This window comes from Pseudophryne corroboree, chromosome 6 (genome assembly GCF_028390025.1).
Source record: "Pseudophryne corroboree isolate aPseCor3 chromosome 6, aPseCor3.hap2, whole genome shotgun sequence".
NCBI lineage: Eukaryota > Metazoa > Chordata > Amphibia > Anura > Myobatrachidae > Pseudophryne > Pseudophryne corroboree.
In genome coordinates this window covers 543,788,931-543,816,838 of record NC_086449.1, presented here as the reverse complement: position 1 = coordinate 543,816,838, position 27,908 = coordinate 543,788,931, and the positions used below count along the sequence as shown (strand labels likewise).

Sequence of the window (27,908 nt, the reverse complement as noted above, 5' to 3'; positions counted from 1 at the left end):
AGCAGAATGCCCACAGATGATTTGGTGCTATGACCAGAACAGAATATAAGAACTTACCCCTCGCACATTTCCAAGTTTACGCTCAGCTTCCAGTTTATCTTTTTTGAGAAGATCACACATTTCTTTTAAATTAGTTATTTGATCCTAAAAAGTAAAATATAGATAAAGTAAGTCACAATACTATTGATATAGTACTAAGCAAGGAGAATAAGTGAGTGTTTAAAAAGTAATTAAACATTTTAAAGTACTATACAGGTTGAGTATCCCTTATCCAAAATGCTTGGGATCAGAGGTATTTTGGATATCGGATTTTTCCGTATTTTGGAATAATTGCATATCATAATGAGGTATCATGGTGATGGGACCCAAGTCTAAGCACAGAATGCATTTATGTTACATATACACCTTATACACACAGCCGGAAGGTAAGTTTAGCCAATATTTTTTGTAACTTTGTGCATTAATCAAAGTGTATCTACATTCACACAGTTCATTTATGTTTCATATTCACCTTATACACACAGCCTGAAGGTCATTTAATACAATATTTTTAATAACTGTGTATTAAACAAAGTTTGTGTACATTGAGCCATGAAAAAACAAAGGTTTCACTATCTCACGCTCACTCAAAAAAGTCCGTATTTCGGAATATTTGGATATGGGATACTCAACCTGTATTAATATTTGCCTTACTTATGTGAAGACAAAATATATTTATGCCAAACACAGATGTGTCCTCATACATTATTGCTGCAGCCACACAAAACATTCCCTCTCGGCTTGCCAGGTCCTTTAAGACTTTTCTAGCATTGGAGGTCTTTTGTGCTTTTTTTCCCCCCGAAACTGCATCTTAGGGGTATATTCAATAAGTGTTGGATCCATTACGACATGCAGTTGTCGGAATGGATCAGATAACCCCTATTCAATGGACGGACAAATCCGACTGTCGGATTTGGCCGTACACAGGGTCCTGTGTCCTGCCGCTGTAAGCTGCTGCGCTGACAGCAGCGGTGGGGTGGTTCAGATGGCGGCGGCCGGCGGATTAACAGGGGCGGAAAGCGGGGGTGAGTGGGACGGCGGTGGGTGTAAGCTGGACGGCGGCAGGGGGAGCTGAGATCGAACCGCTTCCGGCCTATTTCTGTCGGAAGTTGACGTCTTTCCGACAAGACGGCAGCTTCCGACAGTTATTGAATATACCCATTAGTCACAATGAGATTCAGCTAGGACGCACCAGGAGACAGTGCTGATTAATTTGATATGGCACTTGTATATCTGTGTGCGACTGAGTCTCTGAAACTGTATATAAAGTGCTACAATGTACTTTTTTTTCCCCCAACACAAGTTCTGTTGTGCTCTGTATACAGACTCAATCACACATAGTATACAAGTGTCACATGTCAAATTAGTCAGCACAGTCTCCTGGTGCATCCTAGTCGCATCATGTTGTGGCCAACACACATTTTCTGCAAAAAGAGATTCCTGACGTCACCGTCATACGTAGTCCCTATAGTCCGTGTTAGAGGTATTGAAATGTCAACTATTACTTCAGTATTTTCTTTCAGATTTTTTGACCTAATCTGCTGTGGTGTGTACAAATATATAGGGGTGTATTCATTAAGAGTTGGATCCATTCCAACATGCATTTGTCGGAATGGATCCGACAACCCCTATTCAAAGAGTGACCAAATCCGACTGTCAGATTTGAGCCTAATCCGACTGTCGGATTTGGCCTGGCAACCGTGCAGCTGCTGTGTGTCAGGGCTGTTATTGATTTTAGAAAAATAAGAATTTACTTACCGATAATTCTATTTCTCGTAGTCCGTAGTGGATGCTGGGGACTCCGTCAGGACCATGGGGAATAGCGGCTCCGCAGGAGACAGGGCACAAAAATAAAGCTTTAGGATCAGGTGGTGTGTACTGGCTCCTCCCCCTATGACCCTCCTCCAAGCCTCAGTTAGGATACTGTGCCCGGACGAGCGTACACAATAAGGAAGGATATTGAACCCCGGGTAAGACTCATACCAGCCACACCAATCACACCGTATAACTTGTGATCTGAACCCAGTTAACAGTATGACAAACGTAGGAGCCGCTGAACAGACGGCTCACAACAAATAACAACCCGATTTTTTTGTAACAATAACTATGTACAAGTATTGCAGACAATCCGCACTTGGGATGGGCGCCCAGCATCCACTACGGACTACGAGAAATAGAATTATCGGTAAGTAAATTCTTATTTTCTCTAACGTCCTAAGTGGATGCTGGGGACTCCGTCAGGACCATGGGGATTATACCAAAGCTCCCAAACTTGCGGGAGAGTGCGGATGACTCTGCAGCACCGAATGAGAGAACTCAAGGTCCTCCTCAGCCAGGGTATCAAATTTGTAGAATTTTGCAAACGTATTTGTCCCTGACCAAGTAGCAGCTCGGCAGAGTTGTAATGCCGAGACTCCCCGGGCAGCCGCCCAGGATGAGCCCACTTTCCTTGTGGAATGGGCCTTGACAGATTTAGGTTGTGGCAAGCCTGCCACAGAATGTGCAAGTTGAATTGTGCTACAAATCCAACGAGCAATCGTCTGCTTAGAAGCAGGAGCACCCATCTTGTTGGGTGCATACAATATAAGCAGTGAGTCAGACTTTCTGACTCCCGCCGTTCTTGAAATATATATTTTCAATGCCCGGACCACGTCCAACAACTTGGAATCCTCCAACTCGTTAGTAGCCGCAGGCACCACAATAGGCTGGTTGGTGAAACGCTGACACCACCTTAGGCAGAAAATGAGGACGCGTCCGCAGTTCTGCCCTGTCCGTATGGAAAATCAGATATGGGCTCTTATATGATAAAGCCGCCAATTCTGATACTCTCCTGGCTGAAGCCAGGGCCAGTAGCATGGTTACTTTCCATGTGAGATACTTCAGCTCCACCGATTTGAGCGGCTCAAACCAATGGGATTTGAGAAAATCCAAGACTACATTAAGATCCCACGGTGCCACTGGGGGCACAACCGGGGGCTGTATATGTAGTACTCCTTTTACCAAAGTCTGGACTTCAGGAACTGAAGCCAATTCTTTCTGGAAGAAAATCGACAGGGCCGAAATTTGAACCTTAATGGACCCTAATTTGAGGCCCATAGACAATCCTGTTTGCAGGAAATGTAGGAATCGACCCAGTTGAAATTCCTCCGTGGGGGCCTTCCTGGCCTCACACCACGCAACATATTTCCTCCAAATGCGGTGATAATGTTGTGCAGTCACCTCCTTCCTGGCCTTTACCAGTGTAGGAATGACCTCTTCCGGAATGCCTTTTTCCTTTAGAATTCGGCGTTCAACCGCCATGCCGTCAAACGCAGCCGCGGTAAGTCTTGGAATAGACACGGTCCCTGCTGAAGCAGGTCCCGTCTTAGAGGTAGAGGCCACGGATCCTCCGTGAGCATCTCTTGAAGTTCCGGGTACCAAGTTCTTCTTGGCCAATCCGGAGCCACTAGTATCGTTCTTACTCCCTTTTGCCGTATAATTCTCAGTACTTTTGGTATGAGAGGCAGAGGAGGGAACACATACACTGACTGGAACACCCACGGTGTTACCAGAGCGTCCACAGCTATTGCCTGAGGATCTCTTGACCTGGCGCAATACCTGTCCAGTTTTTTGTTGAGGCGGGACGCCATCATATCCACCATTGGTTTTTCCCAACGGTTCACAATCATGTGGAAGACTTCTGGATGAAGTCCCCACTCTCCCGGGTGTAAATCGTGTCTGCTGAGGAAGTCTGCTTCCCAGTTGTCCACTCCCGGAATGAACACTGCTGACAGTGCTATCACATGATTTTCCGCCCAGCGAAGAATCCTTGCAACTTCCGTCATTGCCCTCCTGCTTCTTGTGCCGCCCTGTCTGTTTACGTGGGCGACTGCCGTGATGTTGTCCGACTGGATCAACACCGGCTGACCCTGAAGCAGAGGCCTTGCTTGACTTAGGGCATTGTAAATGGCCCTTAGTTCCAGGATATTTATGTGAAATGACGTTTCCATGCTTGACCACAAGCCCTGGAAATTTCTTCCTTGTGTGACCGCTCCCCAGCCTCTCAGACTGGCATCCGTGGTCACCAGGACCCAGTCCTGTATGCCGAATCTGCGGCCCTCTAACAGATGAGCACTCTGCAACCACCACAGAAGAGACACCCTTGTCCGTGGCGATAAGGTTATCCGCTGATGCATCTGCAGATGCGATCCGGACCATTTGTCCAGCAGATCCCACTGAAAAGTTCGTGCGTGGAATCTGCCGAATGGAATCGCTTCGTAAGAAGCCACCATCTTTCCCAGGACTCTTGTGCATTGATGCACAGACACTGTCCCTGGTTTTAGGAGGTTCCTGACAAGTTCGGATAACTCCCTGGCTTTCTCCTCCGGAAGAAACACCTTTTTCTGAACCGTGTCCAGAATCATTCCCAGGAATAGCAGACGTGTCGTCGGGGTCAACTGAGATTTTGGAAAATTCAGAATCCACCCGTGTTGTTGCAGCACTAGTTGGGTTAGTGCTACTCCGTCTTCCAGCTGTTCTCTGGATCTTGCCCTTATCAGGAGATCGTCCAAGTAAGGGATAATTAATACGCCTCTTCTTCGTAGAAGGATCATCATTTCGGCCATTACCTTGGTAAAGACCCGAGGTGCCGTGGACAATCCAAACGGCAGCGTCTGAAACTGATAATGACAGTTTTGCACCACGAACCTGAGGTACCCTTGATGTGAAGGGCAAATTGGGACATGCAGGTAAGCGTCCTTTATGTCCAGGGACACCATAAAGTCCCCTTCTTCCAGATTCGCTATCACTGCTCTGAGTGACTCCATCTTGAACTTGAATTTTTGTATGTACAGGTTCAAAGATTTGAGATTTAGAATAGGTCTTACCGAGCCGTCCGGCTTCGGTACCACAAATAGCGTGGAGTAATACCCCTTTCCCTGTTGTAGGAGGGGTACCTTGACTATCACCTGCTGAGCAAACAGCTTGTGAATGGCTTCCAATACCGTCGCCCTGTCTGAGGGAGACGTTGGCAAAGCAGACTTTAGGAACCGGCGAGGGGGAGACTTCTCGAATTCCAACCTGTAACCCTGAGATACTACCTGCAGAATCCAGGGGTCCACCTGTGAGCAAGCCCACTGTGCGCTGAAATTCTTGAGTCGACCCCCCACCGTTCCTGAGTCCGCTTGTAAGGCCCCAGCGTCATGCTGAGGGCTTTGCAGAACCCTGGGAGGGCTTCTGTTCCTGGGCAGGGGCTGCTTGCTGCCCTCTCTTACCCCTTCCTCTGCCCCGAGGCAGATATGACTGTCCCTTTGTCCGCTTGTTCTTATAGGACCGAAAGGACTGCGGCTGAAAAGACGGTGTCTTTTTCTGTTGGGAGGGGGTCTGAGGTAAAAAGGTGGATTTTCCGGCAGTTGCCGTGGCCACCAGATCCGATAGACCGACGCCAAATAATTCCTCCCCTTTATACGGCAATACTTCCATATGTCGTTTGGAATCCGCATCACCTGACCACTGTCGCGTCCATAAACTCCTTCTGGCAGATATGGACATCGCATTTACTCTCGATGCCAGAGTGCAAATATCTCTCTGCGCATCTCGCATATAAAGGAAAGCATCCTTTAATTGCTCTATAGTCAATAAAATACTGTCCCTTTCCAGGGTATCAATATTTTCAGTCAGGGAATCCAACCAGACGACCCCAGCACTGCACATCCAGGCTGAGGCGATGGCTGGTCGCAGTATAACACCAGTATGTGTGTATATACTTTTTAAGGTAGTTTCCAGCCTCCTATCTGCTGGATCCTTGAGGGCGGCCGTATCAGGAGACGGTAACGCCACTTGTTTTGATAAGCGTGTGAGCGCCTTATCCACCCTAGTGGGTGTTTCCCAGCGCGCCCTAACCTCTGGCGGGAAAGGGTATAATGCTAATAACTTTTTTGAAATTAGCATTTTTCTATCTGGGTTAACCCACGCTTCATCACATACATCATTTAATTCCTCTGATTCAGGAAAAACTACAGGTAGTTTTTTCACCCCCCACATAATACCCCTTTTTGTGGTACTTGTAGTATCAGAGATATGCAAAGCCTCCTTCATTGCCGTGATCATATAACGTGTGGCCCTACTTGAAAATACGTTTGTTTCATCACCGTCGACACTAGATTCAGTGTCTGTGTCTGGGTCTGTGTCGACCGACTGAGGTAAAGGGCGCTTTACAGCCCCTGACGGTGTCTGAGACGCCTGGGCAGGTACTAACTGGTTTGCCGGCCGTCTCATGTCGTCAACTGATTTTTGTACTGTGCTGACATTATCACGTAATTCCATAAACAAAGCCATCCATTCCGGTGTCGACTCCCTGGGGGGTGACATCACCATTATCGGCAATTGCTCTGCCTCCACGCCAACATCGTCCTCATACATGTCGACACACACGTACCGACACACAGCAGACACACAGGGAATGCTCTTATCGAAGACAGGACCCCACTAGCCCTTTGGGGAGACAGAGGGAGAGTTTGCCAGCACACACCCAAGCGCTATAATATATATGGGAACAACCCTATATAAGTGTTGTTCCTTATAGCCGCTTAAATATATAAAAATATCGCCAAAATATGCCCCCCCTCTCTGTTTTACCCTGTTTCTGTAGTGCAGTGCAGGGGAGAGTCCTGGGAGCCTTCCTCACAGCGGAGCTGAGCAGGAAAATGGCGCTGTGTGCTGAGGAGAATAAGCCCCGCCCCCTATTCCGGCGGGCTTTTCTCCCGGAGTTTTAGACATTTGGCATGGGTTAAATACATACATATAGCCTCAATGGCTATATGTGATGTATTCTTTTGCTATAAAAGGTATTATATATTGCTGCCCAGGGCGCCCCCAGCAGCGCCCTGCACCCTCCGTGACCGTCTGGTGTGAAGTGTGTGACAACAATGGCGCACAGCTGCAGTGCTGTGGGCTACCTTCATGAAGACTGAAGAGCCTTCTGCCGCCTGTTTCCGGACCTTCAATCTTCAGCATCTGTAAGGGGGGTCGGCGGCGCGGCTCCGGGACGAACCCCAGGGTGAGACCTGTGTTCTGACTCCCTCTGGAGCTAATGGTGTCCAGTAGCCTAAGAATCCAATCCATCCTGCACGCAGGTGAGTTGAAATTCTCTCCCCTAAGTCCCTCGATGCAGTGAGCCTGTTGCCAGCAGGACTCACTGAAAATAAAAAACCTAAAAAACTTTTTCTAAGCAGCTCTTTAGGAGAGCCACCTAGATTGCACCCTGCTCGGACGGGCACAAAAACCTAACTGAGGCTTGGAGGAGGGTCATAGGGGGAGGAGCCAGTACACACCACCTGATCCTAAAGCTTTATTTTTGTGCCCTGTCTCCTGCGGAGCCGCTATTCCCCATGGTCCTGACGGAGTCCCCAGCATCCACTTAGGACGTTAGAGAAAATACATTCTTAAATAAGCCCTAACATATACCTCACGCCAACCGGCTTCCTTCGCCCCTGCCGCCCTGTGTGATGCATCCTGTGCAGCAGCAGCCGCCTCGCTGAGAGCCGCCCGGCATCGCTGACACTGACAGTGGGGATATCCCGTCCGCCTCGCTCTCACCACAGTGTCAGCGGCGCCAGGCGGCTCTCAGAATGTCTTTTTCTAAAATCAATAACAGCCATGACACACAGCAGCTGCACGGACGCCGGTCCAGATCAGACAGGTTTGGCCTGGTCCTGACAGTGTCAATCCGACTTTTTTAAAAGTCGGATTGACACTGTCGGAAATAGGGCTAAAATCTGTCGGATTTGGTCCCCCTTTCCGACAGAAGCATGTGGATCGGTGGCTATTCCGCCAATCCACGTGCTTTCTGACAAGTTGGATTTCCCGACTTGTCGGAAAAAATGAGGCTGGATTGAATAGGTTGGAACCCCTTCCAACCTATTCTAGTTGTAAACTGCCGTCTTTCCGACAAGACGGCAGTTTACGACTCTAATTGAATATACCCCATAATAGGTAAAAATATATAATAGAAATAACTATTAAAAAAATAATAAGCTGGACACAGGTAGATACTGTAACACAAAATATCTAACCATCTTCTGTGCATATTATTGTAGTTTAGAAAACAAGGCTAAAACAAAACATCAATAGTAACATAGAATAGTACAAATAAAATAACATTTTGTATGGTAAAACATTTGAAGTTGTGCTAGTTTGATTAACTGATATAGCAGCAATCCCATGAACAAAATAATATTGGTCAAACAAATGGTATATTTTCTGTGCTATGAAATAGAGTACAGCTAATTCATAAGGTAACCACCAACCATATTGCACATAAAACAGATATAGTGTGAATAGGGCTCCCAAATGATTATGGTATATATTACCTACTCCAATGTCAGTCCAGTAGGTATATCTGCAATGGATTCAAGCTGTATCCAAATGAGGCGTCCTCTATTGTCTCCTTTTTTTAAAAACAAACAAACATATACCTCAAAGGAAATTAGAAAGATGTGCCTCTCATTGCGTACAACAGTTTTTACATTTAATTGTACACACAAGCATATAACAATCTTTAAAAAGCACATACAATTTAATAAAAAAGGGTTGTTGCCACCATAAGAAGTGGCTGCGTACCAGAGTGGGCCTATATAAGGAATGTGAATAGCATGAAAGGGTTAGTTCCGGGTTCACCTACACGGTTTCGTTGTTCAGCCCCTCAAGGTTCCACACGGTATCAGTCACTGCTTCTCACCACCAAATTTTAAAGATTGTTTATAGGTTTGTGTGTACAATTAAATGTAAAAACTGTTTTAAGCAATGAGAGGCACATCTTTCTAATTTCCTTTAAGGTATCTTTTTTGAAAAAGAAAAAAAAAAGAGAGAGACAGACAATAGAGGACGCCTTATTTGGATACAGCTTGAATCCGTTGCAGATATACCTATTGGACTGACATTGGACTAGGTGATATATACCATAATCATTTGGGGAGCACTATTCACACTATATTTATCTGTTAAATTAATATTAGTACAGGTTGAGTATCCCATATCCAAATATTCCGAAATACGGAATATTCCGAAATACGGAATTTTTGGAGTGAGAGTGAGATAGTGAAACCTTTGTTTTCTGTGGCTCAATGTACACAAACTTTGTTTAATACAAAAAGTTATTAAAAATATTGTATTAAATGACCTTTAGGCTGTGTGTATAAGGTGTATATGAAACATAAATAAATTGTGTGAATGTAAACACACTATGTTTAATGCACAATGTTATTAAAAATATTGGCAAAAATTACCTTCAGGCTGTGTGGATAAGGTGTATATGAAACATAAATGGATTCTGTGCTTAGACTTAGGTCCCATCACCATGATATCTCATTATTGTATGCAATTATTCCAAAATACGGAAAAATCCAATATCCAAAATACTTCTGGTCCCAAGCATTTTGGATAAGGGATACTCAACCTGTAATTACCATTTTTCCTTGGTTTATTTATTCAGGCTGCTATGTAATGATTTCTAATTTTGTAGAATTTCCAAAGTGTCATGTGACTACCATGGCAACCACAGCCACGTGACATAGTGAGCTGCGGCGTTTTGGAGCTCTGTTTGCACTGTAAAAACTTTAACTTCTACCACCTCTGCTCATGCATGATATTCAGAGAGTTTAAGTCTGATTTGCAGTCATATTTGTTAGCTCTTGAGAGACATATTGAAAAGGAAATAATTATTTCTTGGTTTACAGCTACTAAAAAATCAGATGCATGCTTAAAGGTGCTAAAATTACTATTTATTTAAAAAAACAAACTGAGATTGCTGCTTTTAAAATTATTTGTAGAATTTTATTTTAAGTTTGTACATTTGAACAGCTCTTGATTGCGGATGTCCATAAGGGACTATCAAATCATTTGAGGGTGAGCATTTATAAATCTTATCATACCTTTAAACGTGGTAAGTCTTTAATAGCTTGTTCCAGCTGAAATTGCAGCTCAACATTTTCAGAAGACAGTCTCAAATTCTCTTTCTGAAGTTCCATCTCTCTAATAGACTGATCTTCTGATCCTACACCAGATGTCTAGTGTGTAAACAAAATAAATACGTTAGTCTAGAAAGCTTACTTAAATTGTAAATCATTGCACAATACACAGGGCTTGGGATAAAATGACAGCAGGAACTGCAATAATATGACTAAACAGATAATTATTGCTAATGTGATAATCTATAAGCAAGCTACTGCTTCACAGGATAATGCAGGGGATATAGGGTTTGGAATACTCTCACACCTGCAGTTTTACAATGTGGTTTGAACTCCATTCCAATTTATTGCAACTGTTTCTTTGGAACTCATCCTTTCCAGTTAGTATAACATCCAACTTATTTGCTTCATTGTTACTACACCTATAGGAAGGTTCCTGGTTACAAACATCTGCAGATGTAACACATTCAGTGCCAACAACTAATCCATTACTGTTTAAAGTACTGAACTCTATCATGTCTTCATTTGTACAATGATGTTCTCCACTGTAATGGAATTGGATTTCATCTAATTCTTGACTTGTATTCGTCTTGCTTGCTTTGGCTGATGTAGTGTCACATGTAATCTGACAATCATTATCATCATTTGAGTCCTGCTCATCAGTAGCTTGTGTGCTTTCAAAACATGATGTACCACCCAAGCCTGGAGTTGCTGTTGTACTAACAGGAAGTGATATATCATGTAGCTTTGGAGAGGCTGCTACACTTGTGGACACTGATGCATCACACGACCGTGGTGACGTTTCTCGGCTCACTGGTGTGGGAGTGTTGCTCACCAATGGAGTAGCATCTGGAGTTTTAGAACTTGTTGCATGGTTGGTTCGATTGTAAATACATAATTCTTCACCTGCATTTGAATTTTCATTACCTACTGTGGCGGCAACATGATCTGGATACGAAATGGCTTGGCACTTATTAGAGGTGCCAATATTTTCACCCTCATTACCGGTTTTCTGTGTTGCACAAGGAAACAATGAGTTATCTGCTGAAGTTTTAAAATGCTCAAGATTTTCAGAATTGGCGTCCAATCTTTTTGTTTTATTTTCCTTTGATCTTTTAAAAATGCTCCTCTTTTTATTGGCAAATACTGTATCTTGTAGTTTACAAGCTTCAGAAGTAAGAGAGAGAAGGATAACATTTTCTGTATCTTCCTCCAGATACTGATGTGTGATAGGCAGCATTGTTGTAAACAAAGAAAACACATTAAGTAATAAGGAATTCACTTGATTGGGTGTTGTCTAAATCTAATGGACATTTTGAGTGGTTAAAAACAAACAAACCAACCAACCATGGAGTTGTACCCAAATGAGATAATCTTTAAATTACATGTATATAAATTAAACATTTTTTTTCCGGAATTCCTTCTAAATATATACTCATTATTTATTACTTAATATCAATTAGATATACAAAATGTTTCATTGCATTCGATCAGACCTATTATTACATGTTCTCTAAGTTATAGGGCGGGGGAAGAGTAGATAAATAAATTACTTTGGAAGCATATTTGTATAGAAAATATCTTTTAAATATACTGGGCCTGATTCTAATTCACACCTAAAGTGGGAGCTAATCCGGTAGCCGAGGTAGTCAGATTTAATACCATGTGCTAAAGTGACTATCCGTGCGGCATCATGTGTAAAGACGCACCAGCACAGTTTTCCGTCCAAGACGTAAGCAGCAGCAATACTAAATCCAACCACATCTGAATCAGGCCTAGTAAGCAATATGCAGCAAGTCCCATTTGATCAACCACTATGCAATATGCAGCAAGCTCCGTCTGATCACCCAGTATGCAATAGGCAGCGAGCCCCATTGCATCATCCAGTATGTAAAATGCAGCGAGCCCCATCGGATTGTTCAGTAGCAAGAGCTCCATCTGATCACCCAGTATGCAATATGCAGGTGTGGTATTGAAGACCGACAGTGTCTAGGTCAACCACTATTGGTCGACAGTAACTAGGTAGACAGGCCAAAAGGTCAACATTACTTTTTAAATCTTTTTTGGTGTCATTTTTGCTGTACAGTGACCAGGAACCCCAATTAGTGCACCGCTTCGCTCGCCATGCTTTGGGCAAGGTGCCACACTGCGCTCGGCACAGGTTACCGTTACCAATCGTAGTCCACGTGGATCGTAAAGTATGAAAAAAGATTAAAAAAAATTTAAAAAAATTTTAAAAACGTATGTCGACCTTTTGACCTAGAACATGTTGACCTTGAACATGTTGACCTAGAGACCCTGTCGTCCTAGAAACCCTGTCGACCAATAGTGGTCGACCTAGACACTGTCAACCTAAGTCTTGTCGACCTAGAGACCCCCATCAGATCACCCAGTATTTCCTGGACAAATGCCAATGAATATGTTGGTGTAGAAGAGAGACTTGCTCTGATCACCAGACACAATTCTCTGTGTGCTCCTTTCCTACTGCAATGACATTTCCTGGGGACCATTCTAGAGCTTGAAGAAAATATATCTCCCAGAAACAATATTATGAAAATGGGATTTTGGTAATCACAGACAAATCCTTTTCTCGGAATCCATAGGAGATACTGGGATGGTGTTCTACGGTAGGGTATAGACAGGGTCCTGGAGCCGATGCACTTTAAATGTTCAAACTGTGTGTGTGTATTGGCTCCTCCCCTCTATGCCCCCCCATCCCCCCCGATACTGGGATGGTGTTCTACAGTGGGGACGTCCGAGAGCTCCCAAAATGGGCAGGATTGTGCTGAGGTTCCTGTAAAACCAAGCGTCCCAACTGTGTGTCGTATGCTACCAAAGTATCAAACCGATAGAACTTGACAAAAGTGTTGGTACCTGACCAGACAGCAGCCCGACATAACTGAAAGGCAGATACTCCCTGAGCAGCCACCCAGGAAGGGCCCACTGAGCAGGTAGAATGAGCCTTAACCGAAGACGGCAGTGGTAAAGAGGAGGCAGCGCAGGACTGAGTGATGGTAAGCTTAATCCAACGAGGAATGGTCTGCTTTGAAGCTGGTCAGCTAATTTTGGAAATGTCATATAACACAAACAGGGAATCCGACTTCCTGACGTCAGCCATTCTCCTAATGTAGTTTTGGAGGCCAAACACCACATCAAGAGATTTTGAAGTATCTGAGGTATCCGTAATGGCAGGGAGCACTATTGGCTGGTTAATATTAAAGGACGAAACAACCTTTGGTAAAAACTGCTGTTGAGTACGAAGTTGTGCTCTATCCTCATGGAAAATGAGATAAGGCGCCTTGCAGGACAGGGCCCCCCCAATTCCGAGTCTCTTCGTGCTGATGCCAAAGCCAAAAGAGTAACTGTCTTCCACGTGAGATATTTTAAGTTGGAAGTTTCCAATGGTTTAAACAAGGAGGACTGGAAAAAGACTGAAACTAAACTGATGTCCCAAGGAGCCGTTGCCGGTACAAAATAGTCGAAGCACTCCCTTGAAAAATGTCTGAGCATCCGGGAGAGTTGCCAAACATCTCTGAAAGAATACAGACAAGGCCGAGACCTGAACTTTGAGGGCACCTAGTCGGAGAACAACGTCTACTCCTTCCTGTAGGAAACACAACAGTCGACCCAATCTGAAGGCTGCTGGTGAATGCCGTCTCCTTTCACACCAACTGACGTACATCTTCCAAATCCTGTGGTAGTGTCTGGAAGTTACCTCCTTCCTAGCTCGGAGCATAAACAGGGATTACTGATGCAGGAATACCTTTCTGTGCTAGGACCGCCAGCTCAACAGCAATGCCATTAAACGTAGCCGCTATAAGTCCAGATAAATGAAGGGTCCTGTTGGAGCAGACCCTCTTGATCGGCCACCAGAAGGGAGATGAGGTCGGCTTACCATGCCCTGCGAGGCCAATCTGGGTCAATCAGGATTGCCTGCACTCTCTCCCTTTTCAATATTCACATAATAAGCAGGAACGGGGGGGAACAGGTACACCTTCCGAAAAATCCAGGGAGTCGTGAGGGCGTTTACCGCCACTGCCTCCGGGTCTCTTGTTTTGGAGCAAAAACACTGGAGCTTATTGTGGTTGCGAGATGCCATCAGGTCGATCTTTGGTCAACCCCACCGGGACACAACCTGTTGGAATACAAGAGGATGGAGTCCCCACTCTCCTGGGTGTAGTTCCTGCCTGCTCAGGAAATCTGTTTCCCAGTTGTCTACACCCAGGATGAATATCGCCAAAATTGCTGTTGCATCTTTCTCTGCCCAATGAAGGATTCTGGTTACCTCTCTCATTGCTGCTCTGCTCTTTGTACCGCCCTGGCGGTTGACTTAGGTCATGGCTGTGGCATTATTGGATTGCACCTTAAGAGCCTGACCCTGTAGCAAGTGAAAGGATTGGCCTAGGGCACTGAAAATCGCCCTCAGTTCCAATATGTTTATGGGAAGAGTGGCTTCCGCCACTGACCATCGCCCTTGAAACTGAGAAACCTGGGTAACTGACCCCTAACCCCGGAGACTTGCATCCGTGGTTAGTAGCACCCAGTTGGATACAGCAAATGAGTGTCCATCTAACAGGTGTGGAACGTGTAACCACCACAGAAGAGACAGTCTCGTCTGAGGTGATAGGCGGACTATCTGATGAATGTGCAGGTGTGATCCCGACCATTTGGCGAGTAGATCCAGCTGAAACATTCGGGAGTGAAACCTGCCGTACTAAATGGCATTGAAGGAAGCAACCATTTTTCCTAGCAAGCGTATGCAGAGATGGACCAAAACCTGGCGTGGATGGAGAACTAGACGCACCAAGGATTGAATTGTCTGTGCCTTGTCCAGAGGTAGAAAAACCCTCTGTGAAATTGTGTCGAGAGTCATGCCTAGAAACTTTAGTTTCTGAGTGGGTTCCAAATGGGATTTCTGAAAGTTCAGAATCCACCCATGATGAATTAGCAGATGCTGTGTGAGCGTCATGCTGTGTTGCAGCTGCTCCCTGGATGGAGCCTTTATAAGGAAGTCTTTCAGATAAGGTACACTGGGGGTCATTCAGACCTGATCGCAAGCTAGGTTTTCTTGTGCTGCAATCAGGTCAGAACTGCGCATGCGTATGCACCACAATGCGAAGGCGCGTTGCACGGGTACAAAGCGGATCGTTGCTGTGCGATGGATTGTACGAAGAATCCATTCGCAAGGAAATTGACAGGAGGAAGGCGTTTGTGGGTGGCAACTGACCGTTTTCTGGGCGTGGTTGGAAAAACGCAAGCGTGTGCAAGCGTTTGCAGGGTGGGTGTCTGACGTCAATTCCGGGACCGGACAGGCTGAAGTGATCGCAGCGGCTGAGTAAGTTCTGGGCAACTCAGAAGCCGCACAAAACTTTTCTGTAGCGTTCGGCTGCACATGCGATCGCACACTTGCAAAGCAAAAATACACTCCCCTATGGGCGGTGACTATCTGCTCGCAGCAGTGCAAAAAAACCCTAGCAAGTGATCAGGTCTGAATTAGGCCCAATGTTCACACCCTGCATCCTGAGTTGTAACATCATCTCTGCCATGACCTTCGGGGCTGACGAAAGACCAAAGGGTAAGGCCTGGAATTGATAAGAGAGCTTCCTTGATAGCAAAACGGAGGTAAGCCTGGTGTGGAGGTCATATTGGGATGTGGAGGTAAGCGTCCTTGATATCCAAGGATACCAAAAACTCCCGTTCCTCCAACTCTGCAATAACAGCTTTCAAGGATTCCATATTGAATCTGAAAACCCGAAGCTAGGTATTCAGAGATTTCAGGTTCAGGATAGGTCTGACCGAATCGTCAGGTTTTGGGACTACAAATAAATTTGAGTAGAAGCCTCTTTTCCACTGGTGTGTTGGAACTGGCACAAATCACTCCTGCTTCCAGAAGCCTCTAAATGGTCATCTGTAGAGTTACCTGCTTTTCTGGAAACACTGGTAAACTTGAGGTGAAAAATCTGTGAGATGGAAGGAACTCGAATTCAATCTTGTAGCCGTGGGCAATTAGATCTCTGACCCCGGCTGAAGTTTTGAAGACACACTCCCACCCTGGGATCCCCCAGGTGAGAGGGAAGGGCGTCATGCTGCAGGTTTAGGAGTGGCCTTTGGATCCTGCTGTGTTGTAGTGGCTGCCTGGCGTCCATGACCTCTGGTGCCTCTGGCGGCATTAGAGGCACCTCTGGCTCTCCCTCTAAATCTTGTGGTTCGAAAGGAATGAAAAGACTGACCAGAATAGGCACGTCTCGGAGGTGGAGCTGCCGAAGGAAGATAAGTGGACTTACCTGCTGTAACCTGTGATATCCACTTATTTAGTTTCTCACCAAACAAAGCCTGTCCAGTGTATGGTAGTCATTCCACACCTCTTTTGGACTCTGTGTCTGCCATCCACAAGATCCTATGCACTAAGACTGCCATGGTGGATATCCTAGAATTAACTAGTCATAATTTCTGGAAACACTGCAGAGATAGGTGGCCGACTCTTGTATGTGTTGTGCTAAAGTGATCAGTTCTTCCTGAGACTTGTCCTCTTGAATCCCTGTCGTTAGGTTTAAAGCCCATGTCTCTATGGCCTTGTTAACCCAGAATCCACCTATTGCAGGCCAGAGGGCGACACCCGCTGCAGTATAGATGGATTTTAGTGTATTCTCTATCTTTCAGTCAAAAGAGTCTTTAAGTGAGGTAGCCCCTGGGACCGGAAGTACAATTTTCTTTGATAAATGAGAAACCACTGGGTCCGCAGAAGGTGGATTCTCCCAGAGTTTCTTACTATCAGAAAAGAAAGGAAAAGAAGTAAAAATCCTTTTAGAGGTTTGAAACTTCTTATCCGGATATAACCATGCCTCCTGGAATTGATCTAATTCCTGTGACACAGGAAAAGTAGCAGTGGATTTTGGACGTTTACTGAAAAAGGAGGGCTGTACTGGTTTTTCCTCCTTATCAGAAATCTGTAAAATTCCTTTACAGCTAAAATGAGGGCCTCTACACCCTGAGAAGGGTTAATAGCATCCTCAATCTGGACATCTTCCTCGATCTCCTCAAATACACTTTCCTCCAGGGGCGGTATATCATCGTCTGATTCATCAGATTGTAATAGCACTGGAAGAAGGCGCTTTTTTGATACTAATTGAGGTTGGTGAGGAGGTCCCTGTTTTGCCTGCCCTACAGCTGAAGCTAAACTTTCCATAGACTTTTTAAGAGCCTGTGCCCATACTGGTTCAGGCGCTTGTATAGGTTGAGTGTGCAGTGTCTCTCTGTCCTTTCTGGCAGCTGCCAGCTCTGAAGAGAGATCGGACATCACTCCAGTATGAACCGACATCCAGCCTGGTGTAGGTTATTGTGCCTTACTGGCTGACTGTGATCCAGATCCATCAATACACTGCTCACAAAACAATTAAATCTCTGCCGATGATTGTGTAAACTTACTACCACAAACCTTGCAAGTGAAAAGCTTCTGTGAGCCTTTGGATGCAGTACCTTTGCCTGTCATTTTCACAGATATACAACCACACAGAGATAGAATGAATATCAGACACAGCAAACAGAAGTGTATGAAAGAAGAGAGATATAAAGAGGAGCAGCCAGCATGGCAGAATATCCCCCAGAACCTGTTAATATAGAGACCACGACTGAGTACTAATATATATACATATGTATGTATGTATGTATGTGTGTGTGTGTGTGTGTGTGTGTGTGTGTGTGTATGTATATATATATATATATATATATATATATATTGTTAATAGTCTCCCCCACACTAGCCCCCCCACTGTGTTGATCACACCTGGAGACTGTGAGGTCCGCGCAGGCTAGCAGTTACTTGCAGTCTTGCTCTCTCCACTGTATACAGTCTTAAAATGGCACTTCTAGTGAAGAGAACGTCAGTGAGAAGCTCCGCCCCCTCTTCCGCCCTGCATATGGCGATGAGAGTGGTGTTATCTCTGTTACTGTTTCACCCGGCTGCTTTAGCTACCTGGATTCCGGTGGTGGTGGTGGTGGGAGGGGAAGGGGGGCGGTTTGTCGCTGTAAGTAACTCCTGGGCTACCCCCCCCCCCCCTTGACTCCCACTGACTAGGTGCCCGGGACCTTCTCACCACTCTTGTCCTCAGCTGCTTAAGGGTGGCGGTGGCTGCAGGGGACTCCAGTGCAAGTCCCCAGCTAGTTGCGTGTGAGCTACAGTACCCCGGGACTGATGTCTCGTCAGCTGGGGACCCGGGTGCCAACGGGTCCCCCAAAAAAACTCCCTCGTGGCAGGCAGGTAGTCGCCAGCTACCTGCCTGTTTTGAAGAGAAACCTAATAAATTAAATACAATTTAAATGAAAAAAACTCTGGGGCCTTCCACAGTGTGCCCTCCACCGGCTCTGAGGGCACTTTTTCTAAAACTGGTCTGATGAGGAGGGGCCAGTACAGTCAGTACACATAATCAGATTGAACATTTTAAGTGCACCGGCTCCAGGACCCCATCTATACCCCACTGTAGAACACCACCCCATGGATGTAAAAGAAATACTTTGCTGTTCTTGTAGACAGAGCAGCACCTGTCAGTGAGAGTGCACTACAGTAACATAATGCTGTGCTGTAATTGCCATGAACCTGTTGTAATATTTTTAAGCAGATACTCAGAAGAGGTTGAAGAAGGCCAGTAACCGTGAACTAGGGTGGGGCAAATCCTGAATAAGTATGTGACTGGGCAGAGGATGGACTGGTAATTTAAGTGTTGTTGTGTAATAGTTGGGGTAATTATATGCTAGCCATTATTTATTATGCTGCTATGCCAACATAGATCACCAAATCTAAAAAAAATATATGCTTGGCTCACAAAGTGTTACAAACTTGCTGGCGGCAAAATTCTTTCCCTGCTAAATCCAGGTTCTCTATTGCATTGAACTATCCAGGAGTAGCTACAGCTCACTTCTGTAGTTGGGTGGCCCTCAAGAGCATCCACATTGAATTAACCTAAGAGTAAATGTATGCCGGGGTGCACAAGGCCCATACTTCATACCCTGTACAGTTATACTTACCTCTCTGCTGTCTCCAGAGTCCTGCGGCGACCTAAAATTTCAGAGCAACAGAAATCTCAGGAAAAATGGTGTGGCGGACATTTGGCTGGTGAATCCAGCATGCACAGTCCCTGGGAATAAGGTGCAGGTGCCACGTCCCGGAGGTCTGCGCATGCACAGTAAAGTCTGGCACAAAGCCTGCAAAGTCTACAGCACTGCCAGAGAGGATGAGGCTCCCACGAAGCCTGCAAAGAGGCCTTCTCTTCTCAGAAACCTCCCATGGTAGGATGTGTATTCATTTACTCCTTAGGGTGCAAAGGGGTTAAAGAAATGCTGTAATGCTAAATAATTACAACTAGTTCAATTATTGAACATAATACTTACAGAGGGCCTGGACAGATTTTCCCTTGAAATCTGACGTTCCAATGCCTGAAGCTTTTCTTGTAGAGATTGATTTTTTAAGTGCAGATCATCTACCACAGAATCACGCGGTAAAGCTTGTTTTGTTCTATGACCAAATATAAATAAATAAGTAAAAGCCTCAGGAGGACATGGAATAATAATAAAAAAATCTGTGTGTTCAATACTTCTGTGAGAATGAGAAATACTTAAAGGCTAACTAACTTTTTTCCTCCTAAAAGGTTCTCATCCGTCTTGACGAAGTTCAACTTCTTTCTTCCCTGCTCTATAAGTTACTTTAATACAAAGTTAATGATAATAAATTCCCCCTGCTTGTGTGCAGAGGTTTGACCTTCCCAACCAAATTATTACATTGCTCACCCAAGTGTAATCCCTCTAATTGTTTCAAGAGTCTTCAGAACCCTCTGTTCTTCAGACATTAACCCAGCAAATTAATACCAATGATGCATTAAAGGTGTTATTCTTAAACCAATTACAGAAAGAAAGGCTGATTTTTCACGATGTCTATAACGTGTGCAGTGACTTTATGGAATAGATTAGGATGGTTACAACATATCCTAATCAATTATGTGACATTTATATCGATACAAGATTGCATTAAATTGTATCAGTGCCATATAACAAAAAAATATTGTATTGTGTTCTTAAAATTAATTTGAAGTTATTACAATTATATTTTCTGAAGAAACATTAGGTAGTAGATGCAGCAATGGAAAAGCTGCACTACAGTGGGGCAGATGTACTAAGCTTGAAAAGTGATAAATATCACTGTGATAAAGTACCAGCCAATCGGCTCCTAACTGTCATTTTTCAAACACAGCCTGTGACATGGCAGTTAGGAGCCGATTGGCTGGTACTTTATCACAGTGATATTTATCACTTTTCAGGCTTAGTACATCTCCCCCAGAGAAACTAGGTATATAGTTACAGTGACCCTAGGTATATAGCAGAACAGGTTGGGAAAAGGCCAGACTGAACTTGCAATGGCTCCTGCAGGCAGGTTGATTTGTTCCACATACTATACACGGGCTGTATTTAGTATTAAACTGATTTATTGGCTGTCTGCAAGACTGGCTGCATCTGCGTGCCCACTGATCAAAGCAGATATAGAGCTCCGTGTATACTCTATATTTGACACTACCAGATTTTGGGGTTTCAGCCTAATTTAAATTAGTCTTTCTACGTTGGTAGCATACACACTAGACGATTTGCACCTAGTCGTTAGCGACATTTTTGGAAATTGAGTTGCATGTACAGTTGACAGGGTACCACACTAGCGACCCGCGTAAGTGCGCACAGCTAGCGATATTGTGCATACACACTGGACGATAAAAGGAATTTGTCGAAATGATGTGTCGATATTGGCAAATTTGTTTCAAATGTCATCTAGTGTGTACCCAGCTTTAAGGAATTGGGGCAAATGCTCTCCAATTCTCCCTCCCTTCTCAAATTTTGGGCCTGTTTGGCCAGAATGATGTATCCTAACAACAGAGAAAATACACATTGGTTTATACAGTATGTTAAGTAAAACAAAATGTCCAAATGTTACCCAGTAATAGCTAGAGTACCGTAGCTTTTCAAGTAGTTCTCTAAGTCAAATGTCAACAGCTTTTTAACTAAAATAACATTTTCTGTCACATGTAAAAACCAAATAGGGGAAAAAAAAAAAAAAAAGATCAATTAGCCTTTTTTCCCCTATTTTCAATTATATTTATATGAAAGCAAACTTTGTGGAATTATACCATTTAAGTAACACTTACTTCATGTAAGAAATTTCATTTTCTAATTCATTATTTTTTTTCCGGAGCTCTTCCAGTTCTCTTTCTGATTCCACAGTTCGAACCCCAACTACTTGATCCACTGTTACACCACGAGATTTGAGTCTCTTTTGTAACACCAATTTCTCTTGGTCAACTCTACAATACAATATCAGCATGTATCAGCTTTGTACAATAAGACATTTAATAAATAATGCTAACCAAAATGTAAAATAAATAAATAAAATATTATAGATGCTGATTAAAATGATATGCAGCATGCCTATATTCTGTGAGTAATTGCAGCTTAATCTGCATCGAAATGCCACGTTACAGTGTTTCCAGGAAAAAACTGTAGCATAACATTTTGTATGCAAATACAGTCGCAATAAGCATGCTTCATGTCATTTTAATCAGCACGATATGCTTGTGCGTTCTATTACATTACATTTCAACTAAGACGCATTTTTGCGCAAAAAGACATTCAGCGCTACCAAGTCACACGGAACTCATGCGTTATGTGTAACGCGACTTATAGCACACGGAGCAAAGATGTAAGAAGACACACCTTATAAAGGTTCTGCAGATGACTGATACACTATGTTTACTAAACTAGTTTGTTTCTATTGAATACTGTGCCCTTAACGTCGCAAGCAAAGACTTGTTCTGTCTTTCCTTACTCAAGTCAGAATTTAGTTTAAAATATTTAAAATAAATTATTTTACCTTGTAATTTATGTTCTGCTAGGGAAAACATATTAATCACATATACATGTGATCTATATCTATATCTGCTAGACAGTTTAACAGGAGGGATCATCACAGAGGACTGCATAGGAGAGATCTAATTGGGACCCTAAAACTTTTCTCACACAATTGAGACTTATAAACTAATTACTAAGAAAGGTACAAAAGGAACCTGAGTAGGGGATGGGAATTCAAGTCAGTTACTAATCTCTGTGTGGTGGATTAATTCCAATGGGGCCCTCAGAAGAGGCCTTAAAGGCTCAACATTATGCCAAGAAAGTTTAGGCATTAAAAACTAGATAAGAGAAGTAGAGAAATAGTCATAATCTTCAACCATTATACAAAGTGACTACCATATGGAAAGAAATACATAACATTCTAAAAATCTACGAATATCGATCATATTGTTCACCCCTGATGAAGTCTTTAATGACGAAACGTGTTAGGTGTTTTATGGATTGATCATTCAGATCCAATAATAAAAGGATACGACTGGTTTTTAACATACACACTGTGTTCGTGGAGTAATATATATTTTATATATGTACACTTTTTTAGCTCGTTTATTGTATACGTTTGGTTGTACTCAATGATCTATTGTGATATACAAAATTATAATTAAGATTTCTGTAATAAGGAATTAACCTACAGAAAGTCATATGAATAGGCGCCCCCAAAGAAAAACATTTTTATATTTACCCAATAGGCCCTTTTTTAGGCAGAGGACCAATCTTAGGGGAGCAGCTGTCCTTATTTGATTTTATTATAAGATAATTACTTGGTATGGAGAATAATTTTTTTACTAAATCCAGAATATAAAAGTGTTCTTAAGCGTAGTACTAGTCACCAAATATCTTTCATACAGTTGCAAGAAAAAGTATGTGAACCCTTTGGAATTTCCAGGATTTGTGCATAAATTAATCATAAAATGTGTTCTGATATTTATCTAAGTCACAACAATAGACAAACACAGTCTGCTGAAACTAATACCACACAAACAATTATATGTTCTCATGTTTTTATTGAACACACCATGTAAACATTCACAGTGCAAGGTGTACAAAGTATGTGAACCCCTAGGCTAATGACTTCTCCAAGAGCTAATTTGAGTCAGGAGTCAGCCAACCTGGAGTCCAATCAATGAGACGAGATTGGAGGTGTTGGTTAAAGCTGCCCTGCCCTATAAAAAACACACCAGTTTTGAGTTTGCAATTCTCAAGAAGCATTGCCTGATGTGAACCATGCCTCGCAGAAAAGAGCTCTCAGAAGACCTACGATTAAGAATTGTTGACTTGCATTAAGCTGGAAAGGGTTACAAAAGTATCTCTAAAAGCCTTGATGTTCACCAGTCCACGGTAAGACAAATTGTCTGTAAATGGAGAAAGTTCAGCACTTTTGCTACTCTCTAGGAGTGGACGCCCTGTAAAGATGACTGCAAGAGCACAGCACAGAATGCTCAATGAGGTGAAGAAGAATCCTACAGTGTCAGCTAAAGACTTACAGAAATCTCGGGCAAATGCTAACATCTCTGTTGACGAATCTACCATACGTAAAACACTGAACAAGAATGGAGTTCATGGGAGGATACCACGGAGGAAGCCACTGCTGTCCAAAAAAAAAACATTGCTGCACATTTGAAGTTTGCAAAAGAGCACCTGAATGTTCCAAAGGCACAACACACCAACATCAAAACCTCATCCCAACTGAGAAGTATGGTGGAGGGGGCATCATGGTTTGCAGCTGCTTTGCTGCCTCAGGACATGGACAGATTGCTATCATCAACGGAAAAATTATTTCCCAAGTTTATCAAGACATTTTGCAGGAGAACTTAAGGCCATCTGTCCACCAATTGAAGCTCAACAGAAGATGGGTGATGCAACAGGACAACGACCCAAAGCACAGACTTAGAACAACAACAGAATGGCTTCAACAGAAGAAAATACGTCTTCTGGAGTGGCCCAGTCAGAGTCCGGACCTCAACCCGATTGAGATGCTGTGACATGACCTCAAGAGAGCGATTCACACCAGACAACCCAAGAATATTGCGGAACTGACACAGTTTTGTAAAGAGGAATGGCCCAAAATTCCCCCTGACCGCTGTGCAAGTCTGATATGCAACTATAGGAATCATTAGGTTGAGGTTATTGCTGCCAAAGGAGAGTCAACCAGTTATTAAACCCAAGGGTTCACATACTTTGTCCACCCTGCACTGTGAATGTTTACATGGTGTGTTCAATAAAAACATGAGAACATATAATTGTTCGTGTGGTCTTAGTTTCAGCAGACTGTGTCTGTCTATTGTTGTGACTCAGATGAAGATCAGAACACATTCTATGACCAATTTAGGCAGAAATCCAGGAAGTTCCAGAGGGTTCACATACTTTTTCTTGCAACTGTGTGTGTGTATATATATATATATATATATATATATAAAAAAAATATTTTTTTCAATAATATGAACATATATTCATGGTGACTCATTTAAGGACTTGCATCCACTAATGTTAATTTTATGTATTGTTTAGTGCAAGTACCTGAGTCTAATTATGAAAACCTTTGTTTTTTTTACTAGACCTAACTAGCACTTTGGTAGCATTATGCATTTGGGACTACAGCGAGCTGCAAATACACTAGTAACAAATGCATGCCAAATGCATGTATGTTTGTAATGTTAAAAAAAACAAAAGCTAACACACCGCCAATGGGTATTTGGTCTTAATTGTTCTGAGCCATCTCCAAATCATATTCCTCTGTCATGTTTATATGCACAACAGGCTGCAAAGCATGCACTGTTGGCTCGGTGCTTATTAAATATGAAGCAGCTACTGAATAGTTCTCTATCTGTAATGAGCACCTGAGGCCACAAAGGACACACAACTATTAGAGCCCAAACCAAGTTTAAATAAAGCTCTTTTGAACTGGCAGGAAATAAAGCCATCCACAGAACTTACTTGGAGTATAACTCTTTGAGCGTGGTCAGCTGTTTTGTTAGAGACTCCACTTCCTTCTCCTTGTCCCTTAGCTTGCTGCGCATTACCTCCAGTTTATTCTGCCACTTTTTGCCTTCTTCCCACTTGATTATCTCTTCTTTAGAGCTCTGCAAAGAGACAAAACAATTCAGGCTACAGATAAGGAATACATACTATATGTGCAGTCACAAAGTTATCAATATTGGGGCAAATTCGAAGTTGCACATAAGACAGCCACAATTGCACCTTTATTGCGTGCCAAAATATAGACACCTATGCAACTGCACCACCCTTAATCGGGATGTAGTTGGTATCCTGGCATTCTGGATCCCTGCACTCATGTACCGGCATACTGTCAACTGTCAGAATGTCAATGCTGGGACCCTAAACATACAGTAAGTATACCGGGGAGGTTAGGGTTAGGATTAGACAGACTTACCTCCACTGCCCCTGTCGGGATTTCAAGTAGTCGGGATACCGGGGTCAGAATTCTGACACCAGGCATCCCATACTCAACCCCCCTAATCTTCTGCTTGGTTTCACAGCCATTATCATTATCAGTGCTCACTTGCACCAGGCTTATGCAAGGTGAAAGAAATCCACATGTAAACAGATGGATCTCTGCATATGTCCAACTCAATTACATGGACATGTCCTCACTAAATGCTTGTGTGTTATTCACCTTCAGCCAGCAGTGGAGAGGCAACTGAGGGATGTGCACGACCCCATCTAGATATGTGCTATTGACTACAGAGCATGCATAATTTGAAAACACTCAATATCCATCTGTTAACAGACTTGCATGCATCTGCCCTATTGTGTATATAGGGTATAGTCTAGCAATAATGGATAGAACAAAGAATAAATAAAGCATAACAGACTTTGACACTTTTAAGCATTGTATTGATACTTGTAACAGAACAAAAATTGTCAGGCAATGTTCAACAAACAACTCTGGCTCCATGAATAAAGTTATTTTATTTAAAATGCAATATAAAAATAAAATGTGTGTCCTAGGAACAAAAAATGACTGTTCATTTCTTCATAGGATATTACCATACTCCTCTGTAGTGGTAATATTTCTAATCCTCAAGCAATCAATGTAGTTTGTTCTCTGTGTTCTAAACCGGGAAAGCTGTTCTTGAAATTTGGAGCTGAACATACTGTACATTTAAGTGTCCTCATAAATATAGCACTTGTAATAGTTTCAAATCATTTTGCCTAGTATTTAACCTTCTAACTTCTGGTCATAGCTAATAAAATGACAGATACGTAGGCTATATTTATAGAAAATAATTTTCTAAATATGTTAAAAGAGCAGCATGCTAGAAAAAAGTATCTAGAGTGCACCAATTGCTGAGTAATGTCTCATTCAAGCCCATTTATTTATTTTAAAGGAAAGTATTATTTTGTCATCATGGGCCTGATTTTGAGATAGATGAAAAGTGCCCGCAAGCGTGGACTTCACGGACAGCCAGATATATTACCATATGCTAAGCAGAGTATCTATATAGCTTCATGCATACGGTCACACCATTTCTCTGTGTGCAGTCATCATTGGTATTGGAACCAACCCCATACTCTCTGTACGCATACCTCAAACTAGAACAGAAGTCTGGCAACACGCGCATGACACTCCTACAGGATACATCTTTTCTATACATTCACAAGTTATGTCCATTTCTCCGGCAGGGTCCACAGGTTATCCACAGGATAACAATGGGATATGATGAAGCGACAGCGGATTTCCCCAATCGGTCAAAGCTTTCCAGCCTCCCAGTATGCAACGGGCCCATCCATATATTCCCGCCTCCTGGCTCAGGCAAATCAGTTTTTTGTTTGGTGCAGACCATGGTCAGAGGGCTGCTGGTTTTTAGCAGCCCTAAGATTTTTTATTTTATTTTTATAGTCTTACTATTTTTCTGAGTAATCTTTCTAAACAGCGTCTTATACGTACCTTAGAAAGAGTTGCTCCAACAACTCTCTGCCGGGTCGCGACAACGCTTACCCACGAGTACAGTGCTGTTTCGGCGGGTGTCTGTGTCGGATATACTAGCAGGTCCAGCAGACGTTACCAGGCTGTGGCCGGAGCACGGGGAGAAGGTAAGGCATCGGTTGCACTTAGAAGGGGAATACGGACACAGCCGCACTGTTTTGGGAGGAGACTACCAAACAGTCGCCGACGCAGCTGCCACCTCGGGGGCACCAGCGCTAGGCCTTAGGGATCATAGGCTCCAGGAATAGTATGAGGCCGCAATCCCTAGGGTTGATGTCAGCAGTGGGGAGTCAGACGTTCTCCTGGTCGCCCCTCCCCCCGGTTCATGACCAGTTTCCTCCGAGTCTCCCGCCATGAACTGTTTCCCGCTTCTGTCTCAGACGCTGTACACGAAGGGGACCCAGTCGCAGCTTAGGCTGCTGTGTGACTGGTGCGTCTGTGTTCACTATAGGTTCATGGAGCGGAAGTGTACACTAGTAGTGTCTGGATCCACTCAGCGTTCGCTAATGTATTGATCGGTTCTGGAAGCGAGGTGAGTCTCCCTGTTTCCCACTGTACTGAGTACGGGTAATACAGCACAAAGTCTCTATCTACCTTTTTGAGTATGAATAGTTACATAAGTGCCTATTGCATATGAGTCTGTATACTTTACTATTGTTTCTTTCGCAATGCGTCTGAATACGTTAGATCTGTTTAAACATGATGCAGTAATATGTTCTCCTAAATACTTTAAATGTATTTGTAGTTGATGATGTGCTCATATTGCTTATTATACTAATGTACAACATGTGACTGACTGCTAGTGTGATTGCTGACTTTACTATATTCTGTCAGTTTTGTTCTATTCCGATCCTCAATGCTGGTGCATGGGTAGGGTAGGATTGTATGCTACTTTAAAAAGATTAAAGTGATTACAGTCACAAATTGTATAGTACACTGTGGAAGTGTTGATTATTTATCATGTCTAAGAGCGGCAAAGGTGAGGAAAGTACACTCACAGCAACACCAACACTCATATCATGTTTGTCTTGCAAAGC

The 27,908-nt window shown here is 43.3% G+C and overlaps 1 protein-coding gene across 1 annotated transcript in view; it reads right to left on the bottom strand.

Moving 5' to 3' along the window:
- The window catches only part of CEP290 (centrosomal protein 290), a 497,171-nt gene that overhangs the window by 61,149 nt on the left and 408,114 nt on the right, over window positions 1-27,908 (bottom strand). The window contains exons 41-45 of the mRNA XM_063927658.1: window positions 24,858-25,003; window positions 21,164-21,319; window positions 19,368-19,491; window positions 9,948-10,082; window positions 58-144 (exon numbers count right to left, since the gene is read on the bottom strand). Coding sequence (XP_063783728.1) covers window positions 58-144; window positions 9,948-10,082; window positions 19,368-19,491; window positions 21,164-21,319; window positions 24,858-25,003 — 648 coding nt within the window. The remainder of the gene's footprint in view (window positions 1-57; window positions 145-9,947; window positions 10,083-19,367; window positions 19,492-21,163; window positions 21,320-24,857; window positions 25,004-27,908) is intronic.